General features: G+C 40.3%; 1 protein-coding gene across 1 annotated transcript in view; it reads right to left on the bottom strand.

Moving 5' to 3' along the window:
- Positions 1-12,195, bottom strand: part of MRPL3 (mitochondrial ribosomal protein L3) — a 52,478-nt gene extending 40,283 nt beyond the window's left edge. The window contains exons 1-4 of the mRNA XM_081569848.1: positions 11,975-12,195; positions 10,778-10,962; positions 9,654-9,745; positions 7,659-7,757 (exon numbers count right to left, since the gene is read on the bottom strand). Of these exons, the coding sequence (XP_081425974.1) occupies positions 7,659-7,757; positions 9,654-9,745; positions 10,778-10,962; positions 11,975-12,066 (468 nt within the window). The 5' untranslated portion in view covers positions 12,067-12,195. The remainder of the gene's footprint in view (positions 1-7,658; positions 7,758-9,653; positions 9,746-10,777; positions 10,963-11,974) is intronic.
- Positions 12,196-13,615: the final 1,420 nt, after the last annotated feature.

The raw sequence follows: 13,615 nt of genomic DNA, 5'->3' as shown, positions 1-13,615 counted from the left end.
ACACATTACTCATCAGGGAAATGCAAATAAAACTACAAGAAGATATTGTCTCCCCCTGTCAGAATGGCTAGTATCAAAGGACAAAAAATAACAAGTTCTGTAGAGGATGTGGAGAAAAGGGAACCCTCATGCACTGCTGATGGGAACATAAATTGATGCAGCTGCTATGGAAAACAACACGGAGGTTCCCCCAAAATTAAAAACAGAAATACCATATAATTCAAGTTACTCTATTTCTGAGTATTCCTCCAAAGAAAACAAAAACACTAATAGGAAAAGATATATGCACGTCTATTTTCACCACAGCATTATTACAATAGCTAAGATATCAAAGCAACCTAAGTGTCTGTCAACAGATGAATGGATAAAGAAGATGTGTATTTGTGTACACATGCACACGTGTACACACACACACACACAAACACATACAAAATGGAATATTACTCAGCCATGAAAAAAATAAAATAAAATCTTGCCATTTGCAACAACATGGATGGGTCTAGAGGATATTATGCAAAGTGAAGTAAGTCAGATGGAGAAAGACAAATACCATATGATTTCACTTATATGCAGAATGTAAAAAACAAATGAAGGTAACAAAACAGAAACAGACTCATAGATACAGAGAACAAACAGGTGGTTGCCAGATGGGAGGGGTCGGGGGGATGAATGAAATAGTGAGGGCAGTTAAGAGGTAAACTTCCAGTTACAAAATAAATGAGTCTTGAGGATGAAATGTATAGCACGAAGAACATAGTCAACAATATTGTAGTAACTATACTGATCATGGGAATCATTTTGTAATGTACAGAAATACTGAATCACTATGTTGTACATCCGTTAACTAACAGTGTTTTAGATCAATTTAACTTCAATAAAACATCTAAAAATGTGGATACTTAAAATTAATTCCCTGATGTATCAGATTCAGATTTATTAAATTTTAGAACAGAATTTCAATTTTATATTTAACCTTCACATATTCTACTTGGCAATCTAAAAAACATATTTTATTAATATCAGTTTTTAAGTATTCCAGGAGGCTTATGAGAAAAATCTTGCACTCTTTTTAGTAACACAAAATGGACAAGATACACATCTTGACTAAGTACTCTAGACTGAGACATAAGGAGGACAAAGGTAATACATACTTCTTTATTATTTTCCAATTTCACTAAAGTTGAATAACTTCTTCTTTTAAATTAAAATATCATAAAACTAATCAGGCATCTGTCCTGAGAAAAACCAAATGTTCAAGCTGAGCTGAAGTCAACAGTAGTGTTACAGAGGGTTTTTTCTAATTTCCAAATAAATGATTTCAAAAGGCAATTTAAAAGACTGACAGCGGTGTCACACTTGGATAATCCCATCTGCAAGGTTGCATTTTTTTCTCTCTCTTCAAAGTTCTCTTCAATTATCCTTCTCACAATGAAAATGCTTCTCTGCTCCAAATATGAATTGATTTAATCAACTTGTAAGGCCACTTAAACTTCCTTATTCAAAAACATTATGTACCACATCAGTTTTTATTTATAATACGGTACACAAATAGCAAAAGCCAAGTAGTCTAATTTCTTGGAGGCATAAATTCTTTACAGATTAAGAAAAATAACATTCTAGCCTTAGTATAAATAAAACTGATTCAATCAACTCATTTTAAAATGCTAAACTATTTAATATTCATAGATCTCTCTCTCTCTCTCAGACCCTCTAAAATCAATCTACTTGCAGTTTCACTGAGGGTTACAATGTGCAAATGAAAGTTTGAAGTTGTATACGTTGAATTTCAAAAATCTTTCTTTCTGAACCAAAATGTTTTACTTCTAAAGAATTCTAGAGCTTCATTTTCACATCCTATTCTGACAAAAGGTCATTCAAAGACAAACTTGTTCCTTAATATTGCAATACATGACCTCTGGACCTAGAAAATTAATATCTTGAAGAATAAATGGGCCTCTGAAGCACTTCCTATACCACAGTAGTGAATAGTTTTAAAAATTCATGTAAGTTAAGTGGTTAAAATTCACCACAGTATAAGAATCAGCATCCAAATCAGCATCCTGCTATATATTCACTGATGAGATAAAATTTAAGGTATGAAGACCAGTCTCAAGTACAAAAGTAGAAACAAAAGTACTAACATTTCTCTAATAGTTTAGTTATTAAGATTTTATCAACAAGACTGTCTTCATCATTAAGGAAAATAAATAAATTGAGCTGGCAAGTAGGAGGGGAACTTTTGTTTTTTGTTAAAAACTAAAGTATTTGAGAATCAGTGTGAAACTTCTAGAACTGGGAGGGAATTCAGAGACCATCAAGTCCAACTGCTTGTTTTGGTGGGTAAGAAAATGGATGTTCTGAAAGGTGGAGTGAAGGAGCTAATGGCAGCCACAGAAACAGAACTTAGCTCTTCTGATGTCATGCCCACTCATTTTCCACTATCTCACAGTCCTGAGGAGGTAATGTTCACAAATCTGCTATAGCAGAATGGATTACCCCAACATGACACCTGATTTACAAATATGGAGGCTATAGAGCCAGAAATTTACAAAATTGGTAATGAAATAAAGATGACAGTGCCAGTCCTAACAAAAACACAGAAATATAATCAATTAGAAAACATTGGTATCTAGCAAACTAAAGAATTGTTCATATGATTCACAGGAGGTCTGGCAAATGCTAAGTCACTTCAGTCGTGTCCGACCCTGTGCGACCCCATAGACGGCAGCCCACCAGGCTCCGCTGTCCCTGGGATTCTCCAGGCAAGCACACTGGAGTGGGTTGCCATTTCCTTCTCCAGTGCATGAAAGGGAAAAGTGAAAGTGAAGTCGCTCAGTCATGTCTGACTCTTAGTGACCCCATGGACTGTAGCCTACCAGGCTTCTCCATCCATAATATTTACACTTAAAAATTCAAACATTTGACATTTTTTTAAAAAGTTTCCAAAAATATCACATTGTACTTTTAACTACATTATCTGAACCCCATAATTATTAGTCAATAAACTGTCAAGAGTAGCAGATATTACTATGAAGTCTTAATGAAAAATAAGCTAACCATACTACTATAATATGCAAAAATAGCTAAGTCTTCTAATACTTATGACATAGGCCTATTAAACCATAGGACTTCAACCATTGCCAATTTACTGATCAGTATATCCCAAGTGGTGCTAGTGGTAAAGAATCTGCCTGCCAATGCAGGAGACATAAGAGATTCTATCCCTGGGTCCGGGAGATCCCCTGGAGGAGTCATGACAACCAGTATTCTTGCCTGAGAATCCCCATGGACAGAGGACCCTGACAGGCTATAGTCCATGGGGTCAGAAAGAGTCGAACATGACTGAAGTGACTTAGCACACATACCCAACTACCTATAGGACAGTTCCATCTGCCTTTTCTGTAAACTCTTTCCATTTCCCCCCCAAAGCAATCCGTTCCTTATCTCTGTCCCAGGTCATAGCATCAGCACTGACCTGCTGGGTCCTGTCCCACCAGCTCATCCTCACCTGGTCTTTTATAATGCTTGCCTCTCCCAAGCCCAAAGCAACTGCTTCAGGGCAAAAGACTTTTATCAACTCTCCCCGAGGGCTCACTCCTTAAATGTCCTCCCAGCATGGGGGATTTTCTAATTTAGTTAACCATGATAACAATATGACTACAGTTCAGTTCAGTCGCTCAGTCATGTCCAACTCTTTGCGACCCCATGGACTGCAGCACATCAGGCCTCCTTGTCCATCACCAACTCCCGGAGTTTACTCAAACTCATGTCCATTGAGTCGGTGATGTTATCCAACCATCTCATCCTCTATCATCCCCTTCTCCTCCCGCCTTCAATCTTTCCCAGCATCAGGGTCTTTTCAAATGAATCAGTTCTTCACATCAGGTGGCCAAAGTATTGGAGTTTCAGCTTCAACATCCTTCACCCAATATTCCTTCCAATGAATATTCAGGACTGATTTCCTCTAGGATGGACTGGTTGGATCTCCTTGCAGTCCAAGGGACTCTCAAGAGTCTTCTCCAAAACCACAGTTCAAAAGCATCAATTCTTCAGCACTCAGCTGTCTTTATAGTCCAACTCTCACATCCATACATGACTACTGGAAAAACCATAGCTTTGACTAATCTGACTACTGCCCTGGCTAAAGTAGCCAGTAGTAATAGCTCAGACAGTAAAGAATCTGCCTGCAATACAGGAAACTCAGGTTCTGTCCCTGAGTTAGGAAGATCCCCTAGAGAAAGGAATGGCAAACCATGCCAGTTTTCTTGCCTGGAGAATTACATGGATAGAGGAGCCTGGCACGCTACAGTCCATGAAGTTACCAAGAGTCAACAAGCTTGAGCAACTAACACTTTCTTTCACCTTTTGGTTAAAGAATTCAGAAAGTCTAAACTCCATCCTGACAGCCCCACCTTTCACACCTTTATCACACTCTCCCACGGGCCCCACCACACATTAAGATCCAGACACACTGCCCTTCTTTTCCCAGGCAGCAATCCTCCTCCACAGGTCTGCTTCTGTAAAGCCCACTCCCCCTGGCATACCCTTAACACCCACCCTTCTTTCTGTTCTCCTCCCTGTGAAACCTCATAAGATTTCTACAAGCACAACTGGCCAGTGTGCTTGCTGTATTTATAGTACTGTATTGAGATGGCTGATTTATTAGTCCACCTTCCCTGTATGTTTCCAAAGGGTGGGTATCAATAGACAATTAAGAAAGTAAGGCAATTAAGAAAGAGCCTGACTACCTCTTATCAGTGGGTGTCCCTGAGGAAGTTACTTATCCTTATTAGAGTCTGAAAAAGTTCATTGGTTAATAAACATAAAAGGCTTATGCCTATATACTCAGCACGTAACATGTTAACTGAAAAGTTAACTATGGGGCTTCCCTGGTGGCTCAGTGGTAAAGAATCCTCCTGCCAATGCAGGAGACAAGGGTTTGATCCCTGATCCAGGAAGATCCCACATGCCAAGCAGCAACTAAGCCCATGGGCCACAACTATTGAGCCTGCACTCCAGAGCCGGGGAGCTGCAACTACTAAAGACCGCGCGCCCCAGGGCCCATGCTCTGCAACAAGAGAAACCACTGCAGTGAGAAGCCTGCACACTACAACTAGAGAAAAGCCTGCACAGCCACGAAGACCCAGCACAGCCAGAAATAAATAAATAAAATACTTCAAAAAAGGGAAAATTAAAACTTTTAAATAAAAAGTTAACTATGACAAGGAAATAAATAAAAGGCAAATGATAAACATTTGCTTGTTTTGACAGCTGCATAGCACAGGCTATCTCATTTCCATTCAATCACTTCATAAACAATTTATAATAAAAAAATATTAATCTAGAGACAAGCAATGTTTTAGTAAACATAAAGACATTTCAGCAGCCATTAGTGAAAATCATCACCATTTCTTAAAAGGTATTCTTTGCTTTTAGTCCTCCAAAAAAACTCCAAAATACTAATTGTGCAGATGTTTTCACATTTAAACTGCAAACTCAGCCTTCTACTTGGGAATTATTGTTGTTGTTCAGTTGCTCAGTCGTGTCTGACTCTTTGTGATCCCGTGGATTGCAGCACACCAAGTTTCCCTTCCTTCACCATCTCGCAAAGGTTGCTCAAACTCACGTCCATTGAATTGGTGATGCCATCCAACCACCTTATCCTCTGTTGTCCCCTTCCCCTCCTGTCTTCAATCTTTCCCAGCATTAGAGTCTTTTCCAATGAGTCAGCTCTTTGCATCAGGTGGCCAAATACTGTTGCTTCAGCTTTAGCATCTGTCCTTCCAAGGAGTATTCAGGGTTGATTTCCCTTAAGACTGACTGGTTTGATCTCCTTGCTATCCAAGGGACTCTCAGGAGTCTTCTCCAGACCACAGTTTGGAGGGATCAATTCTTTGGTGCTCTATCTTCTTTACGGTCCAGCTCTACAACCACACATGACCACTGGAAAGACCATAGCCTTGATATACTAATCTTTGTCAGCACAGTAATGTTTCGGCTTTTCAGCACACTGCCTAGATTTGTCATAACTTTCCTGCCAAGAAACAAATGTCTTTTGATTTCATGGCTGCAGTCACCATCCACAGTGATTTTAGAGCCCAAGAGGAGGAAATCTGTCACTACTTCCACTTTTTCCCCTTCTATTTACCATGAAGTAATGGGGCTGATGCCAAGATCTTAGTGTGTTTTTTTCCTAATATTTAGTTTAAGCCGGCTCTTTCACTCTCCTCCTTTCACCCTCAAGAGGCTCTTTAGTTCCTCTTCGCTTTCTGCCATTAGAGTGGTATCATCTGCATATCTGAGGTTGTTGATGTTTCTCCTGCCTATCTTGATTCCAGCTTGTAATTCATCCAGCCTGGCATTTCTCATGGTGTGCTCAGTGTATAAGTTAAATAAACAGGGTGACAGCAGACAGCCCTGTCGTACTCCTTTCTCAATCCTGAGCCAATCCTTTCTCAATCCTGAGCCAATCAGTTGTTTCATACAGGATCCTAACTGTTGTTCCTGACTGGCATACAGGTTTCTCAGGAGACAGGTAAGATGGTCTAGTATTCCCATCTCTGTAAGAGCTTTCCACAGTTTGTTATGATCCACACAGTCAAAGGCTTTAGCGAAGTTAATGAAACAGAGTAGATGTTTTTCTGGAATTCCCTTGCTTTCTCTACGATCCAGCAAACGTTGGCAATTTGATCTCTGGTTCCCCTGCCTTTTCTAAACCCAGCCTGGACATCTGGAAGTTCTTGGTTCGCATAATGCTAAAGCCTAGCATGCAAGATTTTAAGCATGACCTTACTAGCATGGGAGATGGGTGAAATTGTCGGATGGTTAGAACATTCTTTAGTACTTTCGTATTAAAGTACTAAACATGTTTAGTACTAAACATGCTTTAGTCCCATCCCTTCTTGGGAATTGGGGTGAGGACTGACCTTTTCCAGTCCTGTGGCCACTGCTAGGTTTTCCAGATTTGCTGACATATTCAGTGCGACACTTTAATGGCATCATCCTTTAGGGTTTTGAATAGCTCTACTGGAATTCCATTGCATCCACAAGCTTTATTCACAGCAGTGCTTCCTAAGGCCCACTTGATTTCACACTCCAGAATGCCTAGCTCTGGGTAACATGAACTAGCTATTCAGTTCATTAAGAACTTTTTTGTACAGTCCTTCCATGTGTTCTTTCCATCTCTTCTTGATCTCTTCAGCATCTACTAGATCTCTACCATGTCTGTCCTTTATTGTGCCCATCTTTGGGTGAAATGTATTTCCAATTTTCCAAAAGTGATCTCTAGTCTTTCTCCTTCTGTTGTTTTCCTCTATTTTTATGCACTGTTCATTGAAGAAGGCCTTCTTGTCTCTCCTTGGCTTCTCTGTCTATGGAGTTCTCCAGGCAAGAATACTGGAGTGGGTTGCCATTCCCTTCTCCAGGGGATCTTCCCAACCCAGGGACTGAATCCAGGTCTCCTGCATTGCAGGCAGATTCTTTACTGTCTGGGCCATCAGGGAAGCCACTCTATCAGACCGTCTTCCCCCAATCCACAGTTTACCTCCAGGACAAGTTTATCACTATGGGATAGCCTCAAAACTTAACTCAGAATTTCAGAGAATTCAGATCTAAAACTAATGTAATGCAGTATTCTAGGAATGAAAATGCATCCTTACATGGAAACGTGACACAGTTTTTCCTCCTACAGTCAGGGCTGCCATTTTTCCATTATGATTTTCCTTTGGAGTATATTTTAGGACATGACAGTCTTGTACCTAAAAAACAAAAAACATACACAAAAAAACAATGTGCTGGAATATATGTTACTATTACATACCAGCCACATTGAGTCTCTAGGACAGTTAGGAATTCTCTAAAGTTTTTGATCTCATCATCCCTCTAAAACCAATCACAATCTAAAATAACCATTAACTACAGTACATAACGTGCATAAAACACAAATATACAACAAAATGGAATATTTACAATGAAAATATGCATATAACCACTACTCATATCAAAAATCCACAAACCTCTGTCTCTCTTCCCAATCCCCACCTCACACCCATCCCTCCCTGTCCTTTTTACCCCTGGAGCAGTGGTTCTCAAAGTGTGGTCCCTAGACAAGCAGCATCAGCATCACCTGGGAACTGTGTGAAAATGCAGGGTCTCAGGCCCCTGCCAGAACCTACTAAAAGAGAACCTATGTTTTCTGAGCCCCCTAGGTGATTCTAAGGTACAGAAAAGTTTGAGAAGCACTGCCCTTCAAATAAATAACCATCCCTCTTGACACTGTGGTAATCATTTAACTTTTCATTATAATTACTACCTTTGAAAGCACTGCTTAATCCTGTAGTTTAGTGCTATCTGTTGAAACTTCATGTAAGTGGAGTCAGACCACATAGACTCCTCCAGATTTTCCTGCTTTTGCTCAAGATTCTATTAGTAAGGTTCACCCACACTGTTTTTTGCAGCTCCATTCTGTGCATTTTCACTTCCACCCAGCACTTTATCATGTAAATATACCATGATTTCTTTATCCATTCTACCACGATGGAAACATGAGTTATTTCTATTTTTGGAGTATTAAGAGTAATGTTGCTGTAACTCATCTGCTTGAGTCTTCTAGTAACACTCAGGAGTGAAATTGGAAGACCACAGGTTCACCTACCTCAACTTTCCCTAATGTTAAGCTATTTCCTGAAGTAGTTGTTCCAATTTACAATCCCACCTGTCATTCCTAAAAGTTCCCAAAGTTCTGTAGAGTTCTAGAAACTACTGATAATAATTCTTGCCTTGATCATTCAGAGTCAGTAAAAACTTACTATAGGCTTGCAGGCCACCTGTGCCTGATAGTACTGGAAGCACTTCTATGTATGGGCTCTCACTTTAATCTCCACCACTTGCCTAATTGCTTGTCCAAGGCTTAACTCCAAAGATGAAGTGAGCTATTCAAAGTGATCTGGAGAATGATGGTCTCAACTTACCAGTTATTTTTATAATAATGATAAAGACAATAACAGCTAATGCTGGACATTGAACATTGTTTTAAATTTAAGTGCCTGACATTTATCATCTTGTGCAAGCCTCACAGTAACCCTCTGAGGGAGGTCATAGTGATTTCTCCTGAAGAATAAAATCCTATCTTTTACAGATGAGGCAGTGCTTCAAAGAAACACAGCTACGAAATGGCATAACCAAGATATGAGATATTCAGGTTAAAGGGCCTACATTCTTAACCATTAACCTTATTTCAGACAACAAAATGCTGCTTCTCCAGGTAAGTGTTACACTCTGAGTTAGTAAAGAGATCAAAATTACAACTTGGAGTTGAAAGAACGGCATAAATGAAAATAAGACGGGACTGAGACTTTTTTCTGACTGTGAGTTAAACTAGTAGATCTGTAAGAAGTTAGGTTACAAATTTTTTTTTTTCTAAATTTATTGCCCCAGTTATTCCAACACCAATATCAAGAAAGTCACCACTCAGGCATGAGTAAGAACATTCACTGACATCCTCAGAAGTAAACCTCTTTCACAGAATTTATGCTCCATTCTACCTCTTCTTTACATGTTTCAGAATACAAATATTGTCTATTGTGCAACAGGTTTGCATAAATGGATCTCGGTACACACAGCAGATCTGCTATTATCTTCTATTTCTTTCTCACCTGAAGTAATGTGACCACATGCTTCTTACCATCTTTGGTCCATAAAGGCATCATGCCTAGCTTCAGTGCAATAAGGCCCACTCTAGAGGAACCTGGCAATTAAAGACAAATCAGTATTCACACAGTTTTTTCAACATCTGTCAACTTGATACTACAGGATTTCCTAAATTTTGGTTTCATATAACCAGTAGGCAGATAACAAACATGTTGATATATCCATGGAGTAAAATACAACTGTTCCTTTCAGATATAAGTGCCTTCAACCATGACTGACATAGTATTACTCAATAAATCTCTGTAAAATAAAAAAAATATGAGAACCATACAAAATAAAGAAAACGGTTAAACTGATATATTCTAGTATTTAGAATAGTGGTAGTTAATAGAGGGCATGATGAATCCACCTTTATGCCTTGCTTTCCTAGTATCAATTCATATCCAACCTCATTAATCAGGAAATAGCTACTACTCAAACTCTAAGAAGTTAGCCGGAGTTACAGAGATGACATAAGTGGTTATGTGGCTAAAAAATGTTAGCATCTACCATGACACTCAGATTTGTTGTATAAATTGATGAAGTTGCTCCACTAACATGTCTAGTCATTAAACAATTTGACAGCCACAATAAACCCCAATCAAAAACAAACAAACAAACAAAAAAAAACCCCAATCAAAGACAGCATCAACAGGAAAGGTCTTATGCTTTTTGGTCTGGCCACAGATGGATCTAGCACTCTGTCTTGCACTAAGAGCTGATTCTGGGGTTAAGCTTGGCAGGCATTGAGTGCTAGAACACCTCAAATGCAAACCTCTGAGTGATACATTTTCGTTCACCACACTTTTCCAGCTTTTCTTCTCTATTTTATTTTTTATCTGAAGAAAATAAGATGATTCTCTTTTCACTTACTATGCAGTTTCTTGAGGAAGTTTTGATGATCATCAGACATTAACTACAGTAGACTAGGATGCTGGGAATTTACTTGCAAATCAAACCACAGTGAAACAGACACAGTTATGTCATGAAAAACAGAGATGACAAATTTATCCAGAAGTCACTATGACTTTAAATGTGCCAGTCAGACAGTAATCAGGCAATGAGAACACAACATACACAAAATAACCACCTGGTTCCCAAGGATGTATAGGCCACGGCTCATCTTTCAGAGGACAGAGTTTACTTGCTAATTGGGCTTTATTTTCATCAGAGACCAATTGCTTAACAAAGGAAACATTCTCTTCAGAAAGATGCTCATCCCACCAAGTACCACTCTTGCCATGGAGACTTCTAACCAAAACCCAGATTTCTGTTCTGTAAAAACAAAGTTAGAGAACAAAGCACAATTCAAAAGGTTCTCCCATTTAATGTACAGGAGGTTACATGATCTGGAGAGTATAGTCAGGGCCTTAGGAAAAGGTCTGCATCCTGTTCCAGTTTTTTCACTGACATTCCTCATGAAAAGAACGGGGCTCATATTTTAACTGTTAATAAATATCCTGGAGGAAAAGCTCCCCCCTCCTTCTCTAGGATAAACAGATTTTCAACAGGGTAGTTCTATGTAGACAAGAGAAGTCACAGGCCCATTTGAACATGTACCTTAACAGTTTACATCCAGTAGAGGTGACAGAATGTGGGCTTACTGATATTTTTCTGATAAACTCACCTCTTATCTGTAATGACATGGCCTAGGCTCAGAATGGTGAAAAAATGGAGTGTGCAAATTCTAAAAATCCATAAAAGACCTGACCTCTACTAGTTGATCACACAAGAAAGACTCTAGGGGACGGAGGTCGGGAAAGAGGTGTGTAATTCTTGAGAGGAGGGTCAGAAAAGAAGTAAAGCTTTCTGAGGTCTATCTCTCGTAAACAGGAAGATATATCCAGGCTAGAGTCTCAATTCCGCACTTACTAATTAAGTGACCTTGGGCAAATCGCTTGTCTCTAAGACTCTTTTATCTATAAAACTGAATAATGATAGGATGGAATAATGGTGGTATCTGTAAAAAGGATGATAACAGCTCTCATGAGGCTACATGAGCCAAGGCGCCTAATGTTTCTAACAGAGAATTTATTATAGAGTAAACGCTCCCTAATTGGAAGATAATATTATTGCTGTTGGTACTGCTTGCTGCCAGTCGCTGGCTCATCATCATTAAAAATAAAAAACCTACCCCTTCAACCCTTCAAAGGGCACGTCCTTTGAGCAGAGATTCTTAACTCTTCAGGCCTGGACGGGGCTCCCTCCTACCCTGGGCCGGGCCAGGCCACAGCCTGTGGCCCCGAGTGCAAGGATCACCCCTCACGCTCGTCTCCCCAGCACCCACCTGTTTCCCGAGCCCAGGGCAGTGCCCAGGCCACCCGTGCCGCGGTCCAGCACCCGGGCGCCGGCCCAAGCCAGCAGCCTCCAACTGGGCATGGTGAGGCCGGGAGAGCTCAGCCCCTTCACCCTCGGGCGCCCTGACGCACGGCTTGGCTTTCAGGGCGCCCCAGCGACCGTGTCTCAGTCCTGTGAACCGTCCGGAGCTGTGCCGCAACCTTCCGCACTGCCTTCCCGGACGAAAAAGAACTGCCGGAGCCATTTCCGGTCCGCTCTCAGAGCGCGCCGGTGCTAGGATTGGCTCCAAGAACTAAAGTTCCGCCTCTGGAATAGTCCTAACTTTGGCTCTGAATGGGGTGCGGAGGGTGGGATCTGGCTCTCCATCGGGTGGAAAAAAAACTGACGCTTGGAATTTAAACTTTAGGAGAATGAGGCAAAGTAGGGACAGGCTTCTTAAGGAAACGAAGTCACTTCTAAGTAGTGCCCGTTGTGGGGCAGCTCATTGTACTAAGCAGCTCTTGATATTCTTATATGGGGTTATGTTCAAAGCATCCCTGAAAGAAGGTCGTTACTTTTATATTGCAAATGAAGGAATACTGACAGTGCTGGTCCAAAACAGGTGGAAGAATTGGTACTGAAACAGGATTGACATGTGCTAGTAGAATATGGCCAAGCTGATGTGGTGTGACTTCCAGGGGTAGATCATAAAAGGTATTGCTAGTGAGTCTTGGGCTCTTGGATGGCTCTCTATGAGGGAAGCCAGCAGTCTTGTCCTGCAGGCACTCAAACATCCCTGTGGAGGGGCCCATGTGAAGAGGAACCATCTTTCCAACTAGGAATTAACCACTTAGGAAGGGATTCCTCTGGTTCCAGGCAACATTTACAATGACTGCAGTCATGAAAGACTGAGCCTGAACCACCCAGCCAAGAAACTCATGGGTTCCTGACCAGGAGAAACTCCTGGAGAGAGTAAATGATTACTAAATTCTTTTGCACAATCATTTATTCCTAATATACTTTAGGTACAAATAAACCCTTGTCCTGGGTTCCAGAGTCAGCCTAATCACCATGTATGATCTTGGGTATTCATTCTATTACTTTGTTTCTTCTTTATCAGATGAGTGCTTGTAGAAATTCAGAAATAAAAAGACTTAAGCTATTTCAAAACCCTCTTTTATCTGAGATATGGCTATGCTGGCTTAAAAAGTCCAGGTCATGGTCAATTCCTGATAACTACTTGGACTGTTCTGTAAAGATAAAAATTAGAAAACAAAGGATGGTCTCAAAATCTTTGTTTGCTCATGCTAACCTGGCTTTCCAGTTACTTGAGAATAGCCCTTTACTGAACAAGCATGTCTTGAGGTATGCTGTATGCAAGCAGCTGGGAATAAAGAGACTTGCCTACAACTGCCAATGGCTAGCATTTCTTGAACATATAATATCGGATGAGTATTGTGGAAGCCCTGGAAATCTCAATCAGAGACTACCAGGAGCACACTTGAATTCATAAGTTTTAGTTTCATTAGCTTCCTGCAGCAAGAGAGAGCATACACCTACAAATGAATTATAATATTTGGATTTACATTGGGTGGCATGAAGGAAACAGACTTCTTTTGAAATGGATACTATTCAGCAAAAGTTCAGCATT

Source organism: Giraffa tippelskirchi, chromosome 2, assembly GCF_054371585.1.
Source record: "Giraffa tippelskirchi isolate mGirTip1 chromosome 2, T2T-mGirTip1v1.2.pri, whole genome shotgun sequence".
Classification (NCBI taxonomy): Eukaryota; Metazoa; Chordata; class Mammalia; order Artiodactyla; family Giraffidae; genus Giraffa; species Giraffa tippelskirchi.
Note: the sequence above shows the minus strand (reverse complement) of the source record. Positions and strands in the feature narration are given on the sequence as shown.